This window comes from Panicum hallii, chromosome 2, assembly GCF_002211085.1.
Source record: "Panicum hallii strain FIL2 chromosome 2, PHallii_v3.1, whole genome shotgun sequence".
Taxonomy (NCBI): Eukaryota; Viridiplantae; Streptophyta; class Magnoliopsida; order Poales; family Poaceae; genus Panicum; species Panicum hallii.
The window spans coordinates 3159858-3183786 of record NC_038043.1 but is presented as its reverse complement, the minus strand read 5'-3'; the positions used below and the strand labels follow the sequence as shown (position 1 = coordinate 3183786).

Here is a 23929-nt window from a genome sequence, read left to right as displayed (position 1 = left end):
TTTAATCCAACGGCTAGGAAGCAATTCAGGAGCCTTTATCTGAACAGAAGCAAGAATTGATAAATCAATTCATTCAGGCTACTGTCATTCAAGCAAGTATCCCATTTCAGGGATAACTCGTTCACCAAAATAAGATTATCAACAGATTGAAAAAAGAAAACTCATTAACACAACTACAACTCCCAGCTGCTTCCAAAGAAGGCCAAACCAGATGGAAACACACGCCAAAAGCGACTTGAGTATGCACAATCACACCGTATATACAAACAACTTATCTCCTAATCCCCCTGCAATACCATTAACAGAACAAAAGCAATACACCTGAGTCACCAACCCTGTATGACTATATCCATGCATCACATGCATTTCATCACGTTCATCAAGAATAGCCAATCGCATAAAAGGCCAGCATCCTTGAGAACCTCTCTTGGCACAAAACCACAACATTTCAATCAGCATCCAGCAGTATCACCCATCAACATTTCTATATGCAGTAGCATCGTTAGTTACCACAGGCAGTAGCTATGAACATATTGGATATGTTTTTCACCCAGAGTGAGAGAGGACGTTATCAGTTAAGCTGTATATCATTGGACGTACGTAACCATGTTACAAGGTGGCAATCGCTTGAAGCCCATGCTTGTAAAGGAAAAGTAGAATCATTTAGCTGCAGCATCAGTAACCTCATTTTCCGTCAAGTGGCATCTAGTAGAAATATTCAAACTCTAGTGAGTATTGTAGCTAGAAGTCACCAGAAATGTACTCAGAGAGACCATAAAAGTAGCTGAAACCGACTTACCTAAAAAGTGGCCGTGTTCTGCCCTTCTTGCCAAAATTGCAGCCTTCATAGATTTCTTCATCCTTGGAAGCATTTGGTATTATACTTGTTACTTGTGCCTCATCATCAAAAGGACCATCATCTTTACCACTGAAATTAACAAATACATGTCATCCAAAAACCAAATGGTACGATTAAATAAAAACAGATACCAAAGATGCTTACAGAGAAATTCTCCTCCTCAATAGTCTCTTCCCACTAATCTCATGTCGCCTGAGGAAGGTATTCTCATTGACCTATTGATGAATGGAAAACAAATTAATGTCTAAATATAAGAGTTTAAGTTAAGATGTAGTTGTTTAACGAGATGCACCTTCAAAGTAGAGATTCGCCTCTCTTGGGCGGTTGGGCCAATGCATTTAGGTCACGTTAGTAACCAGGCAGCTTGTCATCGCCAACTATTCCAGCGTTCAGATTCATCTGCATAAGCGTAGGTCTATCTACTACCAGAAACTCGTAGTCTGCACATCAAAAGTTAAAACGTCAGCACATGGTGCTCCAATGCTCCATCTTATCAAAACTTAATCAGCAGATCAGCAGACACAAAGTAGCAAACATATCATTCAAGAGTACTCATAATGCTATTAATAGCAACATTTTGTCCCTTGTTCAGAGATGCCCTCTTTGAATTACTTTGTTGATAGATAAAATTCCATTGGAGTCCTAAGAGAAATAAAATATTGAGGGGCAGAGAATTCACTCTCCACACTACTATGCAGATTAGGGGATTTATTTATTTTTTAAAGCTAAAATTACCTTAATAGAAAGGTAGCTAAAACCTAAGAACTACAAGGAGTCTGACAAATTGGAAACTTCTGATATGTTAGATGCTGAGGAACAGTAAAAGATATCCTAGTTCAAGACATTGACACGACCAATCAAGATTTCATGTAGAAACAGAAACTGCAATACTGTAGAGCAGCTGAAACATATGTTAGATGTTGGAGCAGTAAAAGATGGCCTAGTTCCTTGACATTGATATGCCCAATCAAGAATTCATGCAGAAACAGCAGCACATGATTGAAAGCAAACAAGAAAATTAGGGAAAAAAAATAGTACCTGGCCTGTTTCGATCATCTATGGCGTCTAGGACATGACCATCTTGAGCAAAAAGTACCGGATTCCTGAGTATGCAAAGTGATTCCTTTCTTGTAAGGAATCTATCCAGATCGCCAATGGAATCGAGTATTTGCAGAAGGTCAACGAAGCCATGTTCGCCGGGCCCGTTCCACTGTTGACCGCTCATCTCTGTATTCCCTTAACAATTTGATTTAGTAAGAAAGCATCTCAATTCGCTAGCGCAAAGTCAAGCAAAGAATGAAAATAAACAGTCAGTTTCAGGATTAATGATGCTACGGATAGTTTTGTACTAGTTAAAATTACATACGTTAGGTAGGCGCTATTCAACACAAAGGTAAATTCTTTTTATTTCTTGCGGGAAAATTTTAATTAAGAGTATACAAAACTTTATAATTGATAAGAATCTGTGACAAATTTAAGATCCTCTCCAATGGAAATTAAAGCTTACTGGTGTTCTATTTTTTAGAGGAACTCTACAGGTGCTTACATCATTGATTGTAGAGAGGCATTCTACTGTAAAATCTGTAAGTTAAAAAGAATAGCTCGTACAGGGCAGGCCAATATTTCTTGTGAGAAACACCAAGATTAATTAATGTAGATGATTGCAAAAACAATTATATTTTTGGAACGAGGTCGCTCCCCCTTAATGGGCGGGCTCGGCGTTGATCAAAGACTGTTCACTTTTAGGGTACTAAGGTTTGAGCAGTGCAGATTTCTTTTTAAGGGAAAGCTATGTCATGCTCGAGCATTTTTCCGCTCTCCCACACTCGAATTTGCTGGCCAAAGAAGATTGAATGCCACAACAGCATCATCTTCAGCTCCGGTGAGAACTCCGGCAGGTTAAGGTTAGGGTTCGGGGTTGGGGTTGGAGGTACCTGTGACCTGCGGGTCCAGAGGGATCCGCGGTGGGAGAGACGGCGGGGAGCGGAGGCGGCGGGGACGCCGCCGGAGCCGGGCGGTGGGAGACCCCCGGTGGGCGGTGGAGGCAGCGGGGGCGTAGGAGCCGACGAATTAGCGCCGGCCGTGGTAGCGGGAGGCGGGGGAGCTCGCTGAACTTGATGAAGACGACAACGAGGGACGGAAGGAGGATTCATGCGGTGGAGGACGGCGGAGGGCTGCGGTGGAAGGCGGGGGCGGGGGGGGGGGGGGGGTGTGTGTGGGGGGGGGTGTGGGGGCAGGAGCGATGAATAGATAAGGCGGATGGGTGCCTGTGTGGGGAAGAAGATGAGGAGGTGGGAGGAGTTGATAGCAGCCGTTGATCTTGGATCCAATGGACCAAAAAATCGACTGCTGTGATCATAAACCATCCTTGAGAGCTCAAACCCCCAACGGCCACGGGCATTTCTTCCCCAATCCCCTATGTAGGATTTGTTCAGCTGCAACAAACCAGTCCTTTGTTACAGAAATAGGGGTAACAGCAAGTGATGAGGCGGTGGACAATGCTATGTGGACTGGACGGGGGCTCTCGATAATGTCGTCGCTGTCGCAATATCAGCGACAAGGTGTCATTGCTGAGACTGTACTGCATCAGGCGACCTTCTATGATGGAGTTTCCGGAGTCCGGAGACCAGAGATGGAAGGCAGCCCCTGATCCCTGAAGACCACCAACTACGCATGCTGAAGAAGAGGATGAGCCAGAGTCCTTAAGTAGCCGCGGCCCGGACGTTCCCGGCGCGCTGCAGGAGGAGACGGCTCTCGGGGGATTCGAAATAAAGACGAAGTGGTCCGCGAGCAGCGGGAGGCCGAAGGTGGTCAGGTGGGTGCCGATGCCGGCAGGATATGAGGAGTGCTACTAGGACCATCTAATCAAATTAGTTAGAGATCTGTTCGCTATGAAATACAATTACACAGCATAAAAGATCAATAATATCTACAACAAGACAGATGTGTCACATATAACATTGTCCTAGGCAACAAGCACAATGGAGAATGGACCCAATATTTTGTTTCCTTTGGTGAAAAGAACTACACAAACACAGCACAGTACATCGGAAGCAAACTGAATCAACATGTCAATTTCCTTCGTTCCTGAACAGACCACGACTTTCTAAATAGCAGCAACTAAGCACTTGTGTTCCTGCTTCAAGCAACTAGAGACTGATGAGAGCTCAAGCCCCCAGCCGTCAGTTGCCTTTCGGCCCCCATGTAGGCTTTTGATTATCTGGAGCAAAGAGCAAATATATCAGCACTTGAATTTGTTCCAGAAGTAGCGGTCGCAGCAGGTGGCGAGGTGGTGGATCGGACAATGTCACAATGCTGTGTGGACTGGGCGTGGGGCTCTGGACGATGTCTCCGATCGCACGCCAGCGACAAGGTGTCGTCGCCGAGGTTGTACTGCACCAGGCGATAGATCTTGCTTGGAGGGATTGGCTGGACAGTAGTCCACTGCCTCCGCGGCTCCGCCGGCCGAGGCCGCCGCCGACTAGGCGTGCCCAAACCCAGGCGATACTCGCCGATCCGAATGCAAATGAAACTAAGCTCTACCATGGTGAGGGAACAAGGGAAGAGCGAAAGGAGTGGCCTGCTGCTTGCTCGGCTACCACGCGGGCGATGCTCGCAGTGCTCGATCGGCTTCCCACGCAGGCCATGGCCATGGCCAAGGCAACGCGGCGCGAGCCGCTAAAGCAGCGCGTCAACTGCTGCCTCTTCAAGCTCTCTTACCCGGGACGCCGAGGCCATGGCGGCCCGCCGATTGATCTCGAGAGGCCAGCGCGCGCTGGACGCCCTGGACCCGGACGAGCTCCCGGCCGGCCTTCGTCTCGGCGGTCTCTGACGCGTGCCAAAAATTACAATTCACGCACGCCGGCGTGGCTTCGCGGCCTGCTGCCAAGTGCCAACGCCGCCGTGAGCGCCGTCGCGCCTCCCTCACCATCCCACATATAGATGGGGGTGGTTCGGATCGGGTATCCTCAAAAAGTTGTTCTAGATGAGAACGAGGCAGTTCATCAAGTACAAGCACCAGCAATAACAAAAGCCAGTTTGTGGTCATTAATCAAGTATATAACCCATTACTCGTGGCAGTTCATCAATTTCTATACTAGCAACTGGAATCAACTGCCGGTGTACAAAATTGTATAAGATGCAAAACATGGTTGTTATTCCCTGGTAAGCTGCAGCGTAATTAAGTTACAACCGGACACCAAAACTCTGAATTAGGGCCATGCCACGAGTGATGCTGCAAAACAAAATCAAATCGACGATTCAGAATCTAGGTCCTCTGCAGTCTGCACCTTGGCGAGCACCTTCTTCCCTTCTCAGCGACAGCAACACCGCCGCCAATCATCTATCAATTGTACCATTCCAGCAGGCGGCACTGACTAGAGTTATGCAATTGAGATCATAACCCAAGAGATTGCAGAGACTCCAGTAGGTGCAAGCATCTGGGAAACTCTTGCCTTACTTAATTTATGCTTACTCACATTTGCTGAGGAAACAAGTCAGTAAGTCGGGGCCAAAATAAAGTGCCTGCAGGTATTGTTATTTGCCAGAGCTCCTGTCAGTATTGCTAAAAGAGCTGAAAACTAAACAAAATGCAAGATAGGGTAGCACATAACTTTTTTTATTTGGTAAAAGCAGAAAAACAGATGCTCTGTGGACACAATAGACACATTGTTAATTGTTATGGGCATTCACTTCATTCAGTTATAAATAGTAGAGCAACCAAGCACTTCTGCTATTGCTTGAAGCAAGCAACTGAATCAGCCAGTGGCACCTACGATCCTCGAGGGCTCAAAACCCAGCCGCCACATTCGTTTCTTCCCCCATGAAGGCTTCGTCCTGGAGCAGTAGATCAGCCCTTTGTTCCAAAAATAGCGGTAGCAGCAGGTGACGAGGTGGTGGACAATGCTGTGAGGGCTGGGCGGTGGGCTCTCGACGATGTCCCCGTCGCACGCCGGCGACAAGGTGCCACTGCTGAGGCTGTACTGCATTAGGCGATCTTCTTCTATGCTGTCGCAGAGAACGATGGAGTTCCCGGAGACGGAAGGCAGCCCCTTGGAGGAGACGGCCAGGCTACGCATGCCGAAGAGGCAGTTGTCGCCGATGCTCGTCAGTGGCGCAGCGGCTGGCTCCCCAAGCAGGAGGTCGGCAAGCCTGACAACCACAAGGCGCGAACAGGACACGTCGGTGCTGCCGACCACCAGGATCTCCGAGTCGCACTCCACTAGCTGCGGCAGGATCATCAGCTTGGATGGAAGCGTGGCGATCACCTGCGGTGGTGGAAGTGCATGAGGAAGAGGATGACGAGCCATCGTCCTCAACCTCGAGCAGTGGTGGGTCTAGGCGCATGATGCTTGACTCCTCGTGGCCCCAGCAGGCCAGGTACAGGCTGCCATGGAACCCCAGGGTTCTGGCCACGCGGTCCGTGCTCCAGGCCGTGAGCTCCCACCTCCTGTCCCCGGGGGACGCGTGGGCGAACCGACAGATGTGCTCGTGCGCGAGCACGACCGTGACCGTGCCGGTCGTCGGGGCGACGGCGACGGCCGCGGAGACCCTGCCGAAAGACTGCACCTTGTGCTCGTCGGCGTCGAGCCGCGGCCGGTGGCCCGTGAGGCGGTCGAGCTGCGGGATGAGGGACGTCAGCGGCGGGAGCTCGCAGACGTCGCCGGTGAAGGGGTGGAGGAGGCGGACGGCGGAGTCCGCGTCGCGCTGCAGGAGGAGGAGGCCCTCGGGGGAGTCGAGGACGCAGTGGTCCGCGAGCAGCGGGAGGTGGGCGCCCACGAAGGCGCCCGTGCCGCGGTTGAAGAAGCGGACGCGGGCGCGGAGCCTGGCGTGGCCCGGGTGCAGGCCATGGCCCTCAGGGAGCATCGTCCACCCGCGCGGGTGGAAGCGGGGGTCGGACACGCCGCGGCCGTGCGGGTCCGCGGTGCAGGAGCGCCAGCCGGGGCACACGGCGCGGAAGCGGACGTAGTCGAGCAGGTCTCCGGCGAGCACGCGCTCCGCGATGCGCGACCCCAGGTCCTCGGGCATCGACGGCCAGGGCGAGGAGGCCGCGGCGGCGGCGGCGCGGAGACGCTTGGTGCTGTGCCCGCCGGGAGGGGCTGCAGAGTCCACTGCCTCCGCCGGCCGAGGCCGCCGCCTGCTAGCCATCCGGCCCATAGGCGACACTCGAAGATCCGATCCGAAAATCCAAATGGAAAAACACAACCTTGACTACGGCGAGCGGGGATCGAAGGATGCCAAGAGAGATGCCCGGGCGGCCATCTCGCAGAAATAGGCGGCGCCTTTCCACTCCGACTCCCGCAGCAGCTCCGGCTCCAAGCCGGAGTCCGATGGCCTCCGCCACCGCGTCCCAGACGAGTCCGAGTCCGAGTCCGAGTCTCGAAACCACCGCTGCCGCTGGGTCTGGCCGTCTAGAAAAATGGGCCATGGCCCATGGTTGATGCCCCTCGCCGCGAGAGCCCCTCAAGCTCTAGACTTTTTTAAAAAAAAGGTTAAAAAAATTTAAATTCGAAAAAGAGGTGTACGTTTGGAAGAATTTGAAAAATAGGTGCCTCCCGCCCGATGAGGCCACATCCCGCCCATCCAACGGGCGGGGGGTCGAAATAAAGCGAATAGGCCCCTGGGGAGGGGCCTCATCGCGAAAGAAAACTTTTCTTATTCGCGAAGAGGCCCCTGACGCGGCATCCCGCCGGACCAACGGGCAGGACGTTCCCCCGAGGGGCATCCCGCCCTCCCAACGGGCGGGACGTCCCTCCCCCCCCCCCCCCCCCCCCCCACTATTTAAGCCCCCCACCCACCCCTAATTCTCATAATATTCAGAAAAATCAACAAAAAAAAGAGAGGAAGGAGAGGAAGAGAGAAGAGGAGAGGAAGCGGCGAAGCCCTGTCGACACGTCAGTTTGGAGGTATATTCTCGTTATAGTCGTATAATTATCAATTATTTTTACGAATATTTGTTAGGATAGTTATACGTAGAATAGTTTTCAGTATTTTCAATAGCTTTTAGAAATATTTATTTTTTAGAAATATTTGTTAGGGTAGTTCTAGTTTAAATAGTTCTTAATATTTTCAATAGTTTGCAGATATATTTCTTAGGGTAGTTATATTTTGAATAGTTTTTATAGTTTTATTAGTTTTCAGATATATTTGTTAGGGTAGTTATATTTTGAATAGTTTTCAGTATTTTCAATAGCTTTTAGAAATATTTGTTAGGGTAGTTATATTTTGAATAGTTTTTAGTAATTTTAATAGTTTTTATATACATTTCTTAGGGTAGTTGTGTTTTGAATAGTTCTTAGTATTTTCAAAAGTTTTTAGGAATATTTCTTAGGGTAGTTATATTTTGAATAGTTTTTAGTAATTCAATAGTTTTTAGATATATTTCTTAGGGTAGTTATATTTTGAATAGTTTTTAGTATTTTCAATAGTTTTTAGGAATATTTCTTAGGGTAGTTATATTTTGAATAGTTTTTAGTATTTTTAATAGTTTTTAGGAATATTTCTTAGGGTAGTTATATTTTGAATAGTTTTTAGTAATTCAATAGTTTTAGTAATTCAATAGTTTTTAGTAATTCAATAGTTTTTAGATATATTTTTTACGGTTGTTATATTTTGAATAGTTTTTTGTATTTTCAATAGTTTTTAGGAATATTTGTTAGGGTAGTTATATTTCGAATAGTTTTTAGTATTTTCAATTGTTTGTACGAATATGTGTTACGGTACTTATATTTTTCATGTAGATATGGTGCAGACACCGGAGCTCCTTGACGCGAACGCCGACGAACGGCACAGATCGTACCTGGCAGCGGTGGAGGGGCAGGAGCTTCACGAGTTGCGCCCTCGTGTAGCAAAGGATTTGTTGCACCTGGACGACCGCTGGCTTGACAGGTGATAGTTTGTATTTTTTTTACGGAACTAATGTATAGCTTGTACGACATTTGTAACAACAATTCAAAATATACAGGTTACGTGAGGCTGGTTTGCTGCCACTCGCATGTATGCTTCAGGCCGGCGACGGCCAAGACGGTGGCGCCAAGAAGCGGATGCAGCTGGACCGCTCTCTACTTGCGGCGTTGGCGGACAGGTGGCGTCCGGAGACGCACACGTTCCACTTGCCGGGCGGGGAGATGACCCCCACGTTGCAGGACGTGTCGTATCTGCTCGCGCTTCCCATTACGGGTGAAGCTGTTGGCCCGGTTGCCGTGCCACTTTTCTGGAGGGCGGAGCTTCAGGAGCGGTTCGCTCCAGCGAACCCGCCACTTGTTGTGAACGTACCTGATTTGCCCGGCCCGCCAAGAGTTGGGTAATACAATTTAGGGTACGTCCAATTATTTTTTAATTAATTTAATTGAATCATATGTGACTACCTCTAAGAGCTGAACAAATATATTTCAGGCTCAAATATATTTCAGGCTCAGGATCTGCACCCTCTGGCTGGGCAGTATGAGGTGTCGCGATGCCTGGAGGCATATCTGTTGTGGTTGTTCGGGTGGACTCTTTTCTGCAACTCTACCGGCAATTATGTGGACAAGGTGCTCATGCAATACGCGCGCGCGATTGCAGATGCCGAGCCGGGCCAGGTACCTGGGTGGAGCTGGGGATCGACAGTGCTTGCTGCCACGTACCGAGGCCTTTGCCAGGCCTGTTTGAAGACGGAGAGGACCGCCGTCATCATAGGCTGCCCACTTCTGCTGCAGCTATGGTCATACGAGCGATTCGCCATAGCACGCCCCCAAATCAGCGAGGAGCCTTATCCGCCCGAGATGTATGGGATGTGGGACGAGGATAGCCCCACGATGGGTTCGCTTTGGACCGATCGACGGGTAAGCTCTTTAATTTAATGTTGTACGATTCTGTATATGCAAAGTACCGATGCAGTTTCGTAATTTTGCAGATGAGCTGGGCACATCGGCAGGTCCGGAAAGCATACTCGCAGTTCGTGTCCGAATTTGATCGGATGCGGCCACACGATGTCATCTGGACCCCGTAACCGCTACGGCTATCCAGACACGTGCGCCGCACGGGTTGTCTTCCCTCTGCACGCGTGACGAGGAGTACTGGCTCACAAAGGCGAACCTAGTGTTCGATATTCTCGTCGAGCCGTACTGCGTCGAGCGAGTGATGAGGCAGTTTGGGTGACGACAGCACTTCCCTCTCCTACCTCGAGCGTTCCAGGCCGTGCCGCGCAACGTACACGAGTAAGTTTGTGATAACTCGTTTTGTATTAATTATGTAATCGTTATCATAAAGTAACGTTGTCTTTCAAATGTTTGCAACAGATATTCGCGCAGGGGATATCATGCCAACGAGGTCAACTGGGTCGTCAAGCTGCAACAGTACGTAGAAGGGTGGCTTCACGCACGTGACCATGTGTGGGACGAGCCGCAGCCACACACGGAGGCGTCATACCGCGCATACCTCCGCTGGTACCTCCCTCGCACGCATCCGTACGTCACTCTTTCACGTATTGATGACGCGGAGTATCAGCACCAGCCGACCATCTCGGACACGTATCCCTCATACCGTGATCAGGCACAGCGTGGCGCGGTACGTCTTTCGCATCTTGAATTATTAAATCTTTTTTTTACAAAAGATCGATAACAATATTACTCTGCTTCCCATTACATATGCAGATCGATCTGATCAACTTCGCGGAGGTCGAAGCTTCATCTCAGATCACGTTGCTTGAACGTGGAGTACGTGTGCCGGAGGCACAGTACAAGGACAGCTTGCGTAAGATTCAAGACAACTTGACGCGAGCGTTACGTGCACTTACGTGTCGCGGCAGAGACGACGTGGGGACCTCCAGTTCATCTCATGCGTCCGCCCACGTGTACACAGCTGGCCCGTCGACCTCTGCAGCACCGCACGCAGCGTCCAGCGGTACTGCCGCTAGTTCAAGCTGTAAGTCCTTTATAATTGCCATTTCGATCATCTTTGATTTACACGACTAATTTCGTTTGTTTTTATAGTCATGCACTCGACGGCAATGGGACCTCCTTCTGCAAGAATGGAGCCTCAGACGTTTGGCGCCTATGCTCCAGGAACGTCTCTCCCGTCGGGTTCGATGCTAGCTGCACCAGCTGCACCATACTCTCAGGGCTATACTCAGCATGCATGATCGACGGGAGCTCCTGCATACGGTGGTCCATTCGGTGTGCCGGACTGGGACGACTGGGAGGGCGGCTCCGCCACTTAGTCGGAGTTGGTGGGCGGCGGCGCCGAGCCTGACATCATTGGTCCCTCCCAGACGTATGACGCTCCAGGTGCACAGTCCCAGGATGACCCTTTCACGCCTGCACCTCCTCCGCCTCGTCCTCACCGTGCTCCAGATGCATTTACGTACTCGGAGGACCACATACGCCGACGGGCTAGGACTAAGGGGGGAGGACCAAGAGAGCGCGAGGTCCGGGACAGGCGGGGTAGATACTCCTCATTCGGTGGACTTTTCATATTTAAACTATTTTTGTATGATACTATTTTCTTTTTAATTGGTTGATGTATCGTACTATCGTAATATTTGGATTCTACGTTGCAAAACGTTATCGTTCAACCATCTTCATACGAGTTTTACATACAGCAATCTTCTTCGTAAAATTGAATTAAAATTTTATATGTGTATAAAAGAGTATGGCGAATAAATATTGTATTAGAAAAAAGTTTGAATTTCAAATAGTTTGTAAATCATAAATTCCAACAAAAAATAATAAAAAAATAAACAGGGAACATCCCGCCCACTGGCCGGGCGGGATGCCTCCCGCCCTCTGGCCGGGCGGGATGCCTGCCTCAGGGACCTCTTCACGAATAAGAAAGTTTCTTATTCGCGAAGAGGCCCTCGGGAGGGGCATGGAAACATTTTTTGGAACATCCCGCCCGATGGATGGGCGGGATGTCCCCGGCCCCACGCCTCCCGCCCGTTCAACGGGCGGGAGGCACCTATTTTCCGAATTATTCCCAACTGGCACCCCTTTTTCGAATTTAAATTTTTTTAAACCCTTTTTTTTAAAAAAATTCCAAGCTCTACAGCTCACAGCGGGCTGGCGTAATAAACCTCTTTTGGGCCCATAAATATCTACGAAATTTTGTCTGCCCTGCTCGATTCCTTCTGCTTAGGTCTGTGTGTGCTAAACATGTACTAGAAAATTCAGAAAAGAATCAACTCAACACCTGGTACAGCACCCACCAATTTATGATGTGGTAACATAAATAAAAAAAGAGAGGGAAACCGTTTCTTCATTAAAAGAGGCATTTTTGGGGTTTTCCATGGCCTTTATTCCACAGATTTAAATTTTTTCTCAGTTTTTTTCAAGCCGAGATGCAGCAGTATTTTCAGAACGTCAACGCAACAAAGCCGCCTGGCACAGCCCAAATTACACAAACGCAACTTGAAGACACAAGAGAAACAAGGACATTACACAGGCAGACTGAATGTACTACCGGCACACGTTATGGTACCAGAGAAATAACAATTGGACATTAGCAAAGCTGCTGTTACAGTGAGATATTTTGACTCCATTTACAAGTCTACACCTTTTTTAACATTAGAGTATCAACAGAACAAAGTATGCCACAGCATAATTACACAAGAGACAATTAGCACATCACCACCTACCGAAACATGCAGGGATCAACAGCATTACTCACTGCACGTTCTGAATTCTGATGGACATGAAGCTCTAAACAACCAACAAATCACTTGTGATCTAAAAGAGCAACCCCGGTGGCAATCAGCAGTCACTACAGTCAGTCAGATCAGATAAACTTGCCGCTCTCCCCAGAATCCATGGCGCTTTTTATGGAAGCAAGCTCTCCCTTGACAAGGAGTTCAGCAGGCGTAGAAAACACTAGCCCCAGAACAATTGCCATCTTGCTGACACAATAGAACTCAGGAAGCTGCAGACTGTGATGCGATGAAAATTACAGAAGGTGATGGCAATGTGATGCGATGAAACAAAACTATTTCCTGGATGTCGGGCCATCTGAGTTGAGATAGCCCATCTTCTCAGACAGCACATTCATATCATCCTCGACAACAGGGTTGTCATTCTCCTCGCCAAGTCCTTCATTCAGCAATTGCTCCCAGAAGTTGTCAGTCAACTCCTCCTGGGGCATGTCTTGCTGATGCTCAGAGGTACCAAGATCAATATCCTGTGGCTCAACCAGGCCCTGGCTGTTGAAAGCTGGACTCTCAAGATCAGTTGGAATCCCATCAACAAGGAATTCAACCGAGTCCTCGGGGTCAAATAGGACTGGTGAACCTTGCTCTAGGCTGCTACTGGTCCCCAAGTCATCAACTTCAGGTCCCTGATCAATGCGGCGCCTTCTTTTCTTTGAAATAGCATCTTGGAGCTCCTTTCTCATCTCATTCTGGGAAACCAGGTGCTTCAAGAATTCAGGGTTCCGCATGACGCGTGCCAAGAATGCCATCATCTGCTGCTGCTTCTGCTCAGTGCCTTGTAGCCTATCCTCCATGGCTTTGAGATTTGCCTTTGTGTTCTGCTGCTCCTGCCTCAGCTTCACCACTTCTGCCATCAATAATTGTTTGTCCCGCTTCAGTCGGTCAATCTCTGCATCATATCCAAAGTGTCCCACCTCAAGGTATGACCCAAGAGACTGCTGGTTTGAGGCATTCTGAGCAGGAGGTTTTCGACGCCTAATGTTCTTCAGGAGGTGCCTCTGTCCCCGTAAAAAACCCTCATTCGCAAATTCCCACCGATCAGGATCCACCTTCCTGAAACCCTGAATAGGCCAACAGGTAACATATCAGGCAAAAGACCTCAATGCAAGAAGGGATGACTGGTTTATTGGCAGTAAAAAAGGAAAGTTAATTTTTCTTTAGATCCCAGCATTAACAGCTAATGTGTAATCAAACAAAAAGTATGCCTATATTTACCTCATTAGGATATGTTCCAGTTCACTTTGCACAGCTTCAGTTTGCATGTTTTCAGTTCTTTCTCCATTTTATTTGTTAATTGTCTGTTTCGATCATCATCCTTTTCTACTGCTTTCATGGCCAGTCATTTATCTCTCATTCAAAAACAAACACGTGGACAATAAAGCCTAACAAAAATGATTCGAGGTCATGATTATCAAAATATTGTTTTACTTGAAATATTGACTTTATTCAGAGAGAAGTGTGTCCAAGAGAGGAAGAATCCCAGTAATGGACGGTGCAAGATTGCATGCAGTTGACAGTGACATGTGACCTAAGATGTTACTGTTGCACCATGCACATGATCACAAATAGCTTCAAAGAGGTGGCACGCAACAGTTTTCCAGCCGCTCTTAATTCAGAGAGAAGAACCCTGACATCAATACATGAAGTACAGCACATTTAGGGCAATGTTTGCTGTTCACTGCCTTAAGAGTTAAATAATCCAAGGACATATTGTTGCTTATAGATAAATGTGTGCTCAAAACACAGCAGCAATATTTTCCCAAATGCCAACAAGATTTTCTTCCTTTAAGACAACTGAGCAGATGTAGCGAACTGTGCATGCATATGTTCCTCATAATTTAATTTAAGTTAACTGGTCTGGGATTTCTATGAAATGGACACAGAAAACTGAATATTGTGCAAGTTAGACTTGCTTGTTTAATTGATTGCCAATGTCATTCTGAAGTACAAAATGTCCTTATCATGAAAAACAAGAAATGAGATTCCCACTAGGCCACTACTCAGCCAGAGAAGTTAAGAGTGCCTAGCAATCTTCAATGCTTAATTTGGCCTCTCTGCTGTTCTATTGCTTACCAGGAAAATACAAAATGGTAATTTCGAAATTACACCAACTACTTACAAAATAGTCAACAGCATTGCATTTGGGAGCTTTGAGTAAGGGAAAAGTAAGCTACATTCATTGCTCTAAAAATTCAAGCATCACAGAGCTGAACCTTAAGGGGAAAACAAGCACTTACATAGGTGTTGAGCTGCCTGACGAAGCTAGAGAAGTTGTTGTGCTTGAAGTGCCTGGGCAGCAGCACGGTGGCGAAAGCGTGCGGATCCCACACCACGAAGCTGTTGTTGGTGGCGCTCCACGACACGATGGGATCGGTGGCCGGGTCATCGACCATGTCGTAGGTCTTGGTCAGAAACGGCGGCGGGCCGGCATCGTGCAGCCCCTCCATCGGCTTCGGTGCCGCAGCCGCGGACGGCCCATCCCCAGCCGCCGCACCCGGCAGCAAACCACCATCCCCATGGCTCTCCTCCTTCACCGGGTTCAGCATTGGGTCCATAGCCAAATCCTACCCTCCCAGCCAAGAAACAACACTAGAATCTCTACTCTGGCGCCCGGAACGGAACGGTCAGTTGGTCAGTGTCAGTAAGCAAGCTCCCTTCTAAGCCAAGCACAATAACAAGCAGCTGCCCCTAGTACGCCGGACACACATACATGATACACCCACACGCGCAGGAGCGCATCGATCTAGCACGGGGATGGGGAACAGGATAAGGTGTTATCCTGGCAAGACCACCCCACCCCCACCCTGCAAGCGCAGCCAGAAAAGACAGCCGACAAACTGGGGACCAAAAGCGCCGCACCAGGGGGGAACCAAAGGCGCCGGGGAGCCTGAAACGAGCACAGCAAGAAGTGAGCTTTTACCGGCCGAAAACCAGAAGGGGCGGGGAGGAGAAATTTCGAGCGCAAAGGCGGGAGCTTTTGGGTGAGGGAGAGACCTCGCGGTCGCCACCAAGGAGGGATCTTTTGCCTGGCGCCCCGAGCGCAGCGGGCGGCGGCGGTCACGAGCGCGCGCGTGGGGGTGGCGGCGGCCAACTAGATGTGGCTCGGGGATGGTGGGTAGGGATGACTATTTCGGGAAAGGAAGATTCTGGAAGGCGGGGGGATGGGGCCGTGAAGCGGCGGGGACCGGTGGGGAAGGCGACTGGGGGAGAGGGACGGGGGGCTGTGGCGCTGGTCGGTGCGGCGAGGAGGGCGGGGCACGTGGCGACGATGGGCTTGGGCCTGGGCTGCAAATGGGCCTCCAATGGGCTTGGGCCTGGGCTGCAAACGTGTCGATGCGTCCGAGTTGCTGCACCAGCCAGTCAGATGATAGTCAAGGCGTTGCGAAGGACTCCGTGTACTGAAATTGTATGCGGGGTGGTTAGTAGTGCTGGTACAAGGCAAGAAACTAAAGATGTTTGGTTATATTCTGGTTATCTTTCTTCATAGTAATTTAATTTCTTTTACTCTATGAGAAAAATTGTTATGTGTTATTTTAGGTTACTTTATGGCCGCATAACTAGAGATGGAAACGGGAAGAAAACAGAAAAATAGATATCCGAGATATCCGAATCCGTTTCTACATGTATCCAATCCGCTTCCATCCTAGGGAAAGAAACTGGAAGACGGATATGGAAGACGGATATCCGAGATATCCAAATCCGTTTCCATACGTATTCGATCCGCGATTTTTGAACCATTTCCTATAAAAGAATGGTTTCCATTACTTTGAGAAATGGATTATATATCAAACTATAGCTATTGCATTAAAGAAGAAAAAAAACTAATAGAAGTTGAAGACGCGGTTCCATCCTTACGCATAAAAGAGTATGCTCATTTGATTAGATTATTTACAGTGAAACATGTAAACTAGATTTAGATTCGAGACTCAGCATGTGTGCTCGCGGTGTCAGGTGTCAGGGAGTTCTTATTTATTTATTCCTTTCATAGTCATTTATGTATGTCTACTGAGTTTCTCGATTATCAATTTTGCTAACTTATAAATTCTTCTCTCTCCAAATTGTACCGCATTTTAAAAAATACTTACAGATGTTTCTCTCTTCCATACAGTGTATCTAGAAAATCAACTCCATTAACTTACAAGTGCTTCTTCCTTGCATAGCCATGGACCCAAAATCCTTGGTTTTTTTTAGCAGGGTGAGCAGTTGAACACAAACACACACACAATGGCCTCTCTTTCTTTTCTTTTCTTTTTTGAGAGAGAGAGAGAGCCACACACAATGACCGTAGGAAACACGGCCGGCCTATTACCCCCTGACACACTGGATGTAACTGTGTAAGGGCATGTGCCTCTAGGGACAAAGTCCATACTCCATGCATGGCAAACCTTTTTATTTAACTATTAATCCTTTTGCAACTCTGCAGGCCTGATGATTGAGCAGAAGAAGACGTGTGCAAGGGGGCTGACTGCAGTCTACAGGTGCGCTTAACTGCCCGGAGGTGGTTGCAGCGGCTGGTTTGGTCACTCACACTGCAAAAACTGAAACCAGCCACAAAAACATTAATAAGATTATCATGAAACTCTTCTTGTTAGAACACAGTCATCAGCTAGACAGACAAGACTGCCAAACAGCAGTATACACTGTACAGCTGCGTGGTCAGCACGCCATCGCGATCATTCCCAGCGTGCCCATAGGCTGCGGCATCACCATCAACGGTTCAACACAGCAGCTCGAAAACAAGTGGTGGGAAAGGTGTCAGGCACAATCTGTCAATGTACCAGTACACTACCCAAGTCAGAAGATCCTGTTGCCGGTCAATGCATTTGGTGCCCGAAGACCCATCCTGACATCAGGCCAGATCACTTTTCCAAACAGCTGCTCTGAAGAAGCCCTAGCAGTAGCAGGTTATTCAGATAACTTTGTTCATGGAAGCTGCATTTTTATCTGCTATCCTTGATAAAGCTGTGTAGAACATGTTGACTAATGTTTAGCACAGTTGTAGTTACAATGGAAATGTATATGAAAAGCGTATACGAGTTGCAGATTCACACTCGATGAGCAAGTTTATGGTAGTGTTTGGATCCAAAGTGTAAAAGGGTAAAAATTTTGCTATTTGCTAAAAGTGGCAAAAGTTTTGCTATTGGGGGTGTTTGGATCCAAACAGCGAGAGGGGGAAACAACCGCATCCAAGACGCAACAGAAACACCGAGCAGAGCTTGGCGCCGCCGGGGCTGACGGATCCAAGGACCCAGGCAGCGGGACGCTCCGGCCTCGCCAAGAACCTAGCGAATTGGTACGGCTCACGGAGAGGAGACTCACCGGCAGCTCGGATCGGAGGCGGTGGCGCGAGCGTGGGGGCGCGGGCGGCGGGCGGCGGGCGGAGGCGGCGGGTGGAGGCGCGGGCGGCGGGAGCTGGCGGAGGCGCGGGCGGTCGGGCGCTGGCGGCGGCGCGGGCGCTGGCGGAGGCGCGGGCGGCGGGCGGCGGCGCGGGCGGAGGCGCGGGCGGAGGCGCGGGCGGCGGGCGCTGGCGGAGGCGCGGGCGGTCGGGCGCTGGCGGCGGGGCCGGGCGGAGGCGCGGGCGGCGTGGTCGGGCGCTGGGCGGCGGGGTCGGGCGCCGGAGGCGGGGCCGGGCAGCGGGGGCGCTAGGCGGCGGAGGTCGGGCGCTGGGCGGCGGGGTCAGGCGCTTGGCGGATGCGGGATCGGGCGGGTTGCTATTTCCTTTTTCTATCTGTTTTTGCTCTTTCCTTTTTACCATGGGGTGTTTGGGTCCAAATGGAAAAAAGAGCAAATCTTTTGCTATTTGCCCTTTTACCAAAGGATCCAAACAGGCCCTATGTCATTACGAATGAACAAACTCTATGATAGGGGAACAAAGGGGAGAAAACGTTATTGAGACAGTGATCATGCAGGTACAACTCGAAGCAGGGTTCTTTAACAAAAAAATCCCTGAACAAGATACAACATGTATCGCAAAGTTATATACAATCAAAGCCACTGTAACTGCACAGGCAGGTTGATCCTCAGATGGATCACAATTAGTAAAAAATGGATACAGGGAACAGACCCTGATAATTGCATTGTGCACAAAAGTCAGTTTATCAGGATACAGTTCAATGATTAGCACATTACTTTTACAGAAGCCACAAGCATCGAGTTTAAAAGCTTTGTCAATGCGGGCTTCCATAGAATCGGTTCTCTCTTTTTTACTTTCTTGCTGAAAATATCATATGACGGTGATTAATTAAGAATCAAACCAAGAACAATGAATCAGGTTGAGACTGTCATAAGGCGCACCTACGTGGTATACAATACACAATATAGCACCACAGTGTGTCAGGGCTCTTGGCTGTTCACACGTTTCTGAAGCTCTAGCATTTCCTGGTGATTTGGGTCCAAGGAGAGGGCGGCTCTACAATCACGGAGAGCGCTTGGGACATCCCCAATGTGCTCGTGGAATGCCGCCCGAAGATGCAGCAAGTGGAGGTCGGCTTTGAAGGCGATGGCACGGCTGAGCTCCGCTATTGCATCGTTCTCCTTGTGGCTATCCATCAGCACTGTGAAATTCAAAACCAACAGAATGTTTTAGTTACATTGATATACCGTGTGGAGCGATCACATGAAAAAAATGAATAGATGGAGTTTCACTGTAGTTTTCACAAGGTGATTTTCTTTGCACCTGCGCATATTTTCATGAGTGGTTCTCATTCTAGCAATAGCCTATTTAATTCTCGTCAGCTGCACTAATCGAAGTGGTGCAGGGTCCAAAACTTAGATCAAATGTTAAGAGGAATTTTGCGAAGTGATATAATCCGGGAAAAGTGACAAGTCTTTGTAGCTATAGTCCATGACTAAAGGGTATAGTTGAACCTGATGTTGAACAATAATGAGATATGGAAATCCACTAGGGCAAACAGAGTAAGTCAGTACACTGTACTTAAAACAAAATTCGAGTATAAAGCTGCATTGAACAATGGATACAGTATCGGACATTTAAGATAAGCATAGTTTTTCCATTTCAGGGAATATTTACACCCTAAACCCTAAAACATGGGTCAAGTAGCAACAGCTAAAAGTTACTCAAAAAGGATGACAGCTAGCAAAAAAAACTGTATAGAGAAACACTAATATGGCATAATGCTTCTTCTGAAGGCATGATACTGGTTTTTTATGTTGAACCCAAGAAGAAAACATGAAGAGAAATTTCAATTTGATCTAACCTGCTGCTCGATATCTGTACGGATAAACACGTAAAGGATCCAATTGGGTCACTGTTTGCAAATCTGTCATAGTTTGTTCTCGCTCGCAATATTCTGAGCGCTTCTCATAAGCTGAAGCATTGTTTTTAGCTTTCTCTATCAATTTTGTCATTTCCTCATATGCAGCATCCCTGTTGTTCCTGAGGAAATGAACACGAGCAAGACCTTGATGAGCCCTAGTGTGTCGAATCTTCAGGGCACTTGTATAGCAATCAGCTGCTGAGTCTAATTTTCCACAATCAACATAGACACCACCAAGGTTGTTCAAAGCCTGCAAGTAAAATAATGCACAGAAAGTGTTAATGGCCCCTGGTACCACATTGAGCAATATGAACAGACTTGCTGAACACAATGCCAACCACACACATGCATAAATCTCAGATTTCTTGGTACTCTTAAACATAGTGCAACATTCTTGTTGCTACTGTGTGTGTACTTGGTGGATCATGTCAGTTAAGATGAAGGTAGGAATGTATTCCTTAGCCACAACTTCATGAAGTATATCAACACCTTTCATGTTGTTCAAATTCCTGAAGTTTGTCAATTCTATTGAAATTCATACACTACATTGCAGTGATCACGCCTCACTACCGAGGAGGAACATGCGATTCATGACAGCCATCATAGATACTATAATATTTTTTTCTCCCTCAACTCCCATTTCTCCATGCCAGCTAATACAGCAGCAAGCACCATGCTACATGCTCAAATATTGAGAGTGTGTTTGGATCACTTTGTGTCTAACAATAGAGAATCTTAAAAATTCACAACAACATTGGATGAACCAAGTTTTGTCCTTGACTTTACCAAGTTTAATATATGGGAGATGCTAAACTAAAGTTCAAATGCATAAATTACCAAAGTAAAGAATATCAAGAATCACTTTTGCATTGGAAAACAGAAGCACGAACCTGACCCTTCCGAAGCCGGTCTGAAGGGCATTTCAATGCATCTTCAAGAAGCGAGATAACAGTCGCGGAATAAGAAGGATCAACTCCTGAGTCAGCCAAAACGTAGGCTTTCAGAAAGAAAGCCTCAAATGACCTTTGAATAGAAATAGATTCTTCTGCTTTTTGTAGAGCCTCCTCACAGTGTCCAGTGTCATACAAAAGCCACCCCTCATATACTAGTCGTTCATGCACAGTTGCAGCATGATGTCTTGCCAATTGCAAACTGCGCATCGCTGCCTCAGGACAGTTCAACCTGGAAGCACAAATATCAAGCACCACCTGTCATTAAACTGGAGACCATAACAGAATCATATGGGAGATTGGTAGTAGAATTTACCTAAGGAGCAGTAACGATTGCCTAAAGTACAGAACACTTTTTGCAGCATCTGACTCGAGCATCCGGTAGATCACTGAAAGGGAACCAATATCATCCACTGATGACCAGCGCTCATACAGTTGGAGCCAACACTCAGCTGTATTCCACTGCTCGACATGTGCACCTAGAAGAGTGCCAATTTTGGAAGCAGCTACACGTCCTTCCAACATCCGATACTCAGGTGAAAGAGTGAGAATCGCATGGATATCACAGATGGCAGATTTGTAGTCTTCTAGAGCCAAGTATAGACAAATCCGGAGCTCCAGGCACTCCAATGCTAACTTGAAACCCAAGAGTCGGTTAATTTCCTCCAAGGCAAGTTTAGCATCTTTCTTTCTCATCAAGGATGCAGCTCGGTACATGTAAGGGTAAGTAAGAGTAGGGTCCAGCTCAGTTGCTTTGTCAAGGTCCGCCAACTTTCTATCACCTTCAGAATACAAAGATCTCTCCAGATACATCCACCCTAATGGCAGATAAGATGCTATGACTGAACTGAGTTTCTCATAAGCCAAAGCCTTTTGGCCTTGCATACTAGCGATTCTAGCAAGACCAGCAATGGAATATATATGACCAGCAGAGAAGGCAACCTCAAATGGGCGTTCAGCTTCATTGTATTCCTTTCTCAAAAGTCTAATGCATCCAAGCTGATGAAAAGCTATTTGCTTCTGAGTAGGGGTAACTGCTAACTGAACAAGCTTCTCTGATAAGCATACAGTTGTCTCTGTCCTCGGATCAATGTTCATTGCAACTTCACTAAGCAAGCAGTATAGCAAAAAGGAGGTTTGTCCAACCATGATAAGCTGTTGCTGTGCAGTCGCACCCAAGAAGAGGCTAATTACCAGATCGTCAGTTAGACAATCAGGAAGCTCCTGTAAAAGCATTTGCAAGCAAGAAGCAGCAAGAACTGGCGCATTTTCTTCAAATGCCAACGCCATGAGCTCAACAGCATCCTGCCTTGATGAAACAAACGAAGCCAGTTTCCTATCACAGGCATCCTTTAGCCTGTCACAACAAAATGTGTTTGCAAACACCAGGATCTCCAACAAGATTTCCAAAGGAAAATCCCCTAAGCTATAAGTAGAACTAAACTCGGAAACAGCTCTCATGCCCTCCAATGAAATACTGTTCTCTGACAAATCAACAAGCTCAAGCTGTGACTCGGTAAATGGTCCATTAAGCATGGAGAAAAATGGGATCGACAAAGATGCAATCTTGCACCTATCACATGTCACCCTCCCATCTCGTATTTGAAATGTCACCATGGAAGAAACTCGAGATGAGGAGCCCATCTCACATGAACCAAATATCTGAAAATTACCCACAGGCATCTCAGAAGCAATATCAAGTGGGCCAAACTCTCGGCAGCACTTCCTACATGCTGCAAGCATATCAGATATGATCTCCTCCCCACACTTCTTATACCGCAGCCACGCACCAAATATGACCTTTTCATGCACAGTGCTTGCACAGTGCCACGCAGAGTGCAGGCTCCTCTGGCACAATTTTGCCTCCCCAAGGCCCCTAAACACCTGGGACTGGACCAGATACAGCCCTGGACGCTCACTCGGCATGCATTGCTCCAGCTCCTCGTGGATCCTCGATAGAACCTCAACATAATCCAAAGGCTTATACAATGGAACTACTGGCGGCTCAGCAATCTTGATGAGAGACTCACTGCACGTAGCAACGAGCCGAAGTTAATCAGGAAATCCAATTCAGCAGAATCAATGTGAACAGTTGAACTGAGCTAAAGAGAGAGCAAAATGCTGGAATGGCGTTGAAAGGGGGGTCTTACATGGAGGACGGCGAGTAGGATGACTTGGGCAGTTTCCCACGCTCCACCTGCAGCCATGACTGGGGGTTGAACCCGTAGCCATGGATGTGCTGCTCGTCGCACGGCGACTCCGACAGGAAGCTGCTCCTCATAGAGCACAGGAGGGAGAAGACCTCCCAAATCTCCACACTCTCAGATTTTCACACAAACGGCAGATACAAATCGCGAGGTAAATGGCATAACCACACCAACCGCGAAGCTCGCAGGGGGGAGACAAGGACCTACGAGTCAGAATCCACACTGATCCCAGCTAATTGTGGAAGAAGGTGACTGGAAAAAGATTGGAATTTGATTCCTTCCGTAGCTCCACCCGACCACCAACCGGTCCCGACCACGGGAGCCGGAACAAATCCGGCAAGAACGGGCCAAACGAACCGGCGAAATCGCGCGGGGACGGCCCCGCCGGACCGAATCTTGACGGGGGAAAAGAAATGCAGCCCCGGGTGCGCGCGTCGGACCGAATTCCACGGATCAGATCGAGAACAGGGCAATGGCTGGCAGGAGCAAGGAGCGGGGAGCGTGGGGCCCGCGGGAGTGGGCTGCGGGCAAGCTCGGGTTCTGATCCCTGCGGGAGCAGCTTCCATGAGAGAATGGAACCGAGGGAGACGAAGAGGGAGGAGGAGGGTAGGAGAGGAAAGGGAATTTTTATTTTTATATTTTCGTAGTGGATGTGGAGAGGAATAAATAAAGTATAGGGTATTGGGCTTTAGCCTGGTAGAGAAAATATTTAAATTTTTGTAGGGTGTTTCTTTTCTGGAAAAGAAATAGTAAAAAAGGATGTTGCGCCCTGCACATGAATCTATGCAGAGAATGTGGTGGTGCATCCCTAGTCAAATTTCAAGAGGGAAATGTAAATCAAAAAGATCTTCCTATCAGCATGTAGATATTTGGCAATAGAGGTTTGTAATTTGTTGGAGAAAAAATGGCATGATTCTTTTACATTGCGGGTATATCACGTGTTTAATGAGCGAGTTTGA

The 23929-nt window shown here is 48.0% G+C and overlaps 3 protein-coding genes and 2 long non-coding RNA genes across 8 annotated transcripts; all 5 read right to left on the bottom strand.

The window, feature by feature from the left end:
- Positions 1-120: 120 nt before the first annotated feature.
- Positions 121-3052, bottom strand: LOC112882820. 2 transcript variants are annotated; one of them, XR_003226715.1, is made up of 6 exons: positions 2794-3052; positions 1898-2095; positions 1152-1299; positions 1004-1074; positions 800-928; positions 121-705 (listed from the first exon to the last, which is right to left on the bottom strand). It is a non-coding gene; the product is annotated as an uncharacterized LOC112882820 (long non-coding RNA). The 2 variants fall into 2 exon arrangements; XR_003226714.1 differs by having other exon boundaries at positions 1898-2086.
- A 2564-nt stretch (positions 3053-5616) lies between these two features.
- On the bottom strand, positions 5617-7006 carry LOC112880122. Its single transcript, XM_025944614.1, has 2 exons — positions 6179-7006; positions 5617-6126 (listed from the first exon to the last, which is right to left on the bottom strand). Exons 1-2 carry the CDS (start codon positions 7004-7006, stop codon positions 5617-5619), a joined length of 1338 nt encoding a protein of 445 aa, XP_025800399.1.
- Positions 7007-12289: 5283 nt separating this feature from the next.
- Positions 12290-15702, bottom strand: LOC112879426 (heat stress transcription factor A-2b-like). The gene is made up of 3 exons (XM_025943673.1): positions 15531-15702; positions 14774-15423; positions 12290-13597 (listed from the first exon to the last, which is right to left on the bottom strand). The coding sequence occupies exons 2-3, from the start codon at positions 15089-15091 to the stop codon at positions 12815-12817; spliced, it is 1101 nt and encodes a 366-aa protein (XP_025799458.1). The 5' UTR covers positions 15092-15423; positions 15531-15702; the 3' UTR covers positions 12290-12814.
- Positions 15703-16604: 902 nt separating this feature from the next.
- LOC112882332 lies at positions 16605-17966 on the bottom strand. The gene is made up of 2 exons (XR_003226645.1): positions 17856-17966; positions 16605-17427 (listed from the first exon to the last, which is right to left on the bottom strand). It is a non-coding gene; the product is annotated as an uncharacterized LOC112882332 (long non-coding RNA).
- Positions 17967-18442: 476 nt separating this feature from the next.
- On the bottom strand, positions 18443-23583 carry LOC112881691 (ETO1-like protein 1). Of its 3 annotated transcripts, none has more exons than XM_025946507.1 (6): positions 22914-23583; positions 21080-22792; positions 20704-20995; positions 19754-20063; positions 18831-19090; positions 18443-18750 (listed from the first exon to the last, which is right to left on the bottom strand). In XM_025946507.1, exons 1-5 carry the CDS (start codon positions 23042-23044, stop codon positions 18870-18872), a joined length of 2667 nt encoding a protein of 888 aa, XP_025802292.1. In that variant the 5' UTR covers positions 23045-23583; the 3' UTR covers positions 18443-18750; positions 18831-18869. The 3 variants fall into 3 exon arrangements, with proteins under 3 accessions (XP_025802292.1, XP_025802293.1, XP_025802291.1); XM_025946508.1 differs by having other exon boundaries at positions 18835-19090; XM_025946506.1 differs by having other exon boundaries at positions 18443-19090.
- Positions 23584-23929: the final 346 nt, after the last annotated feature.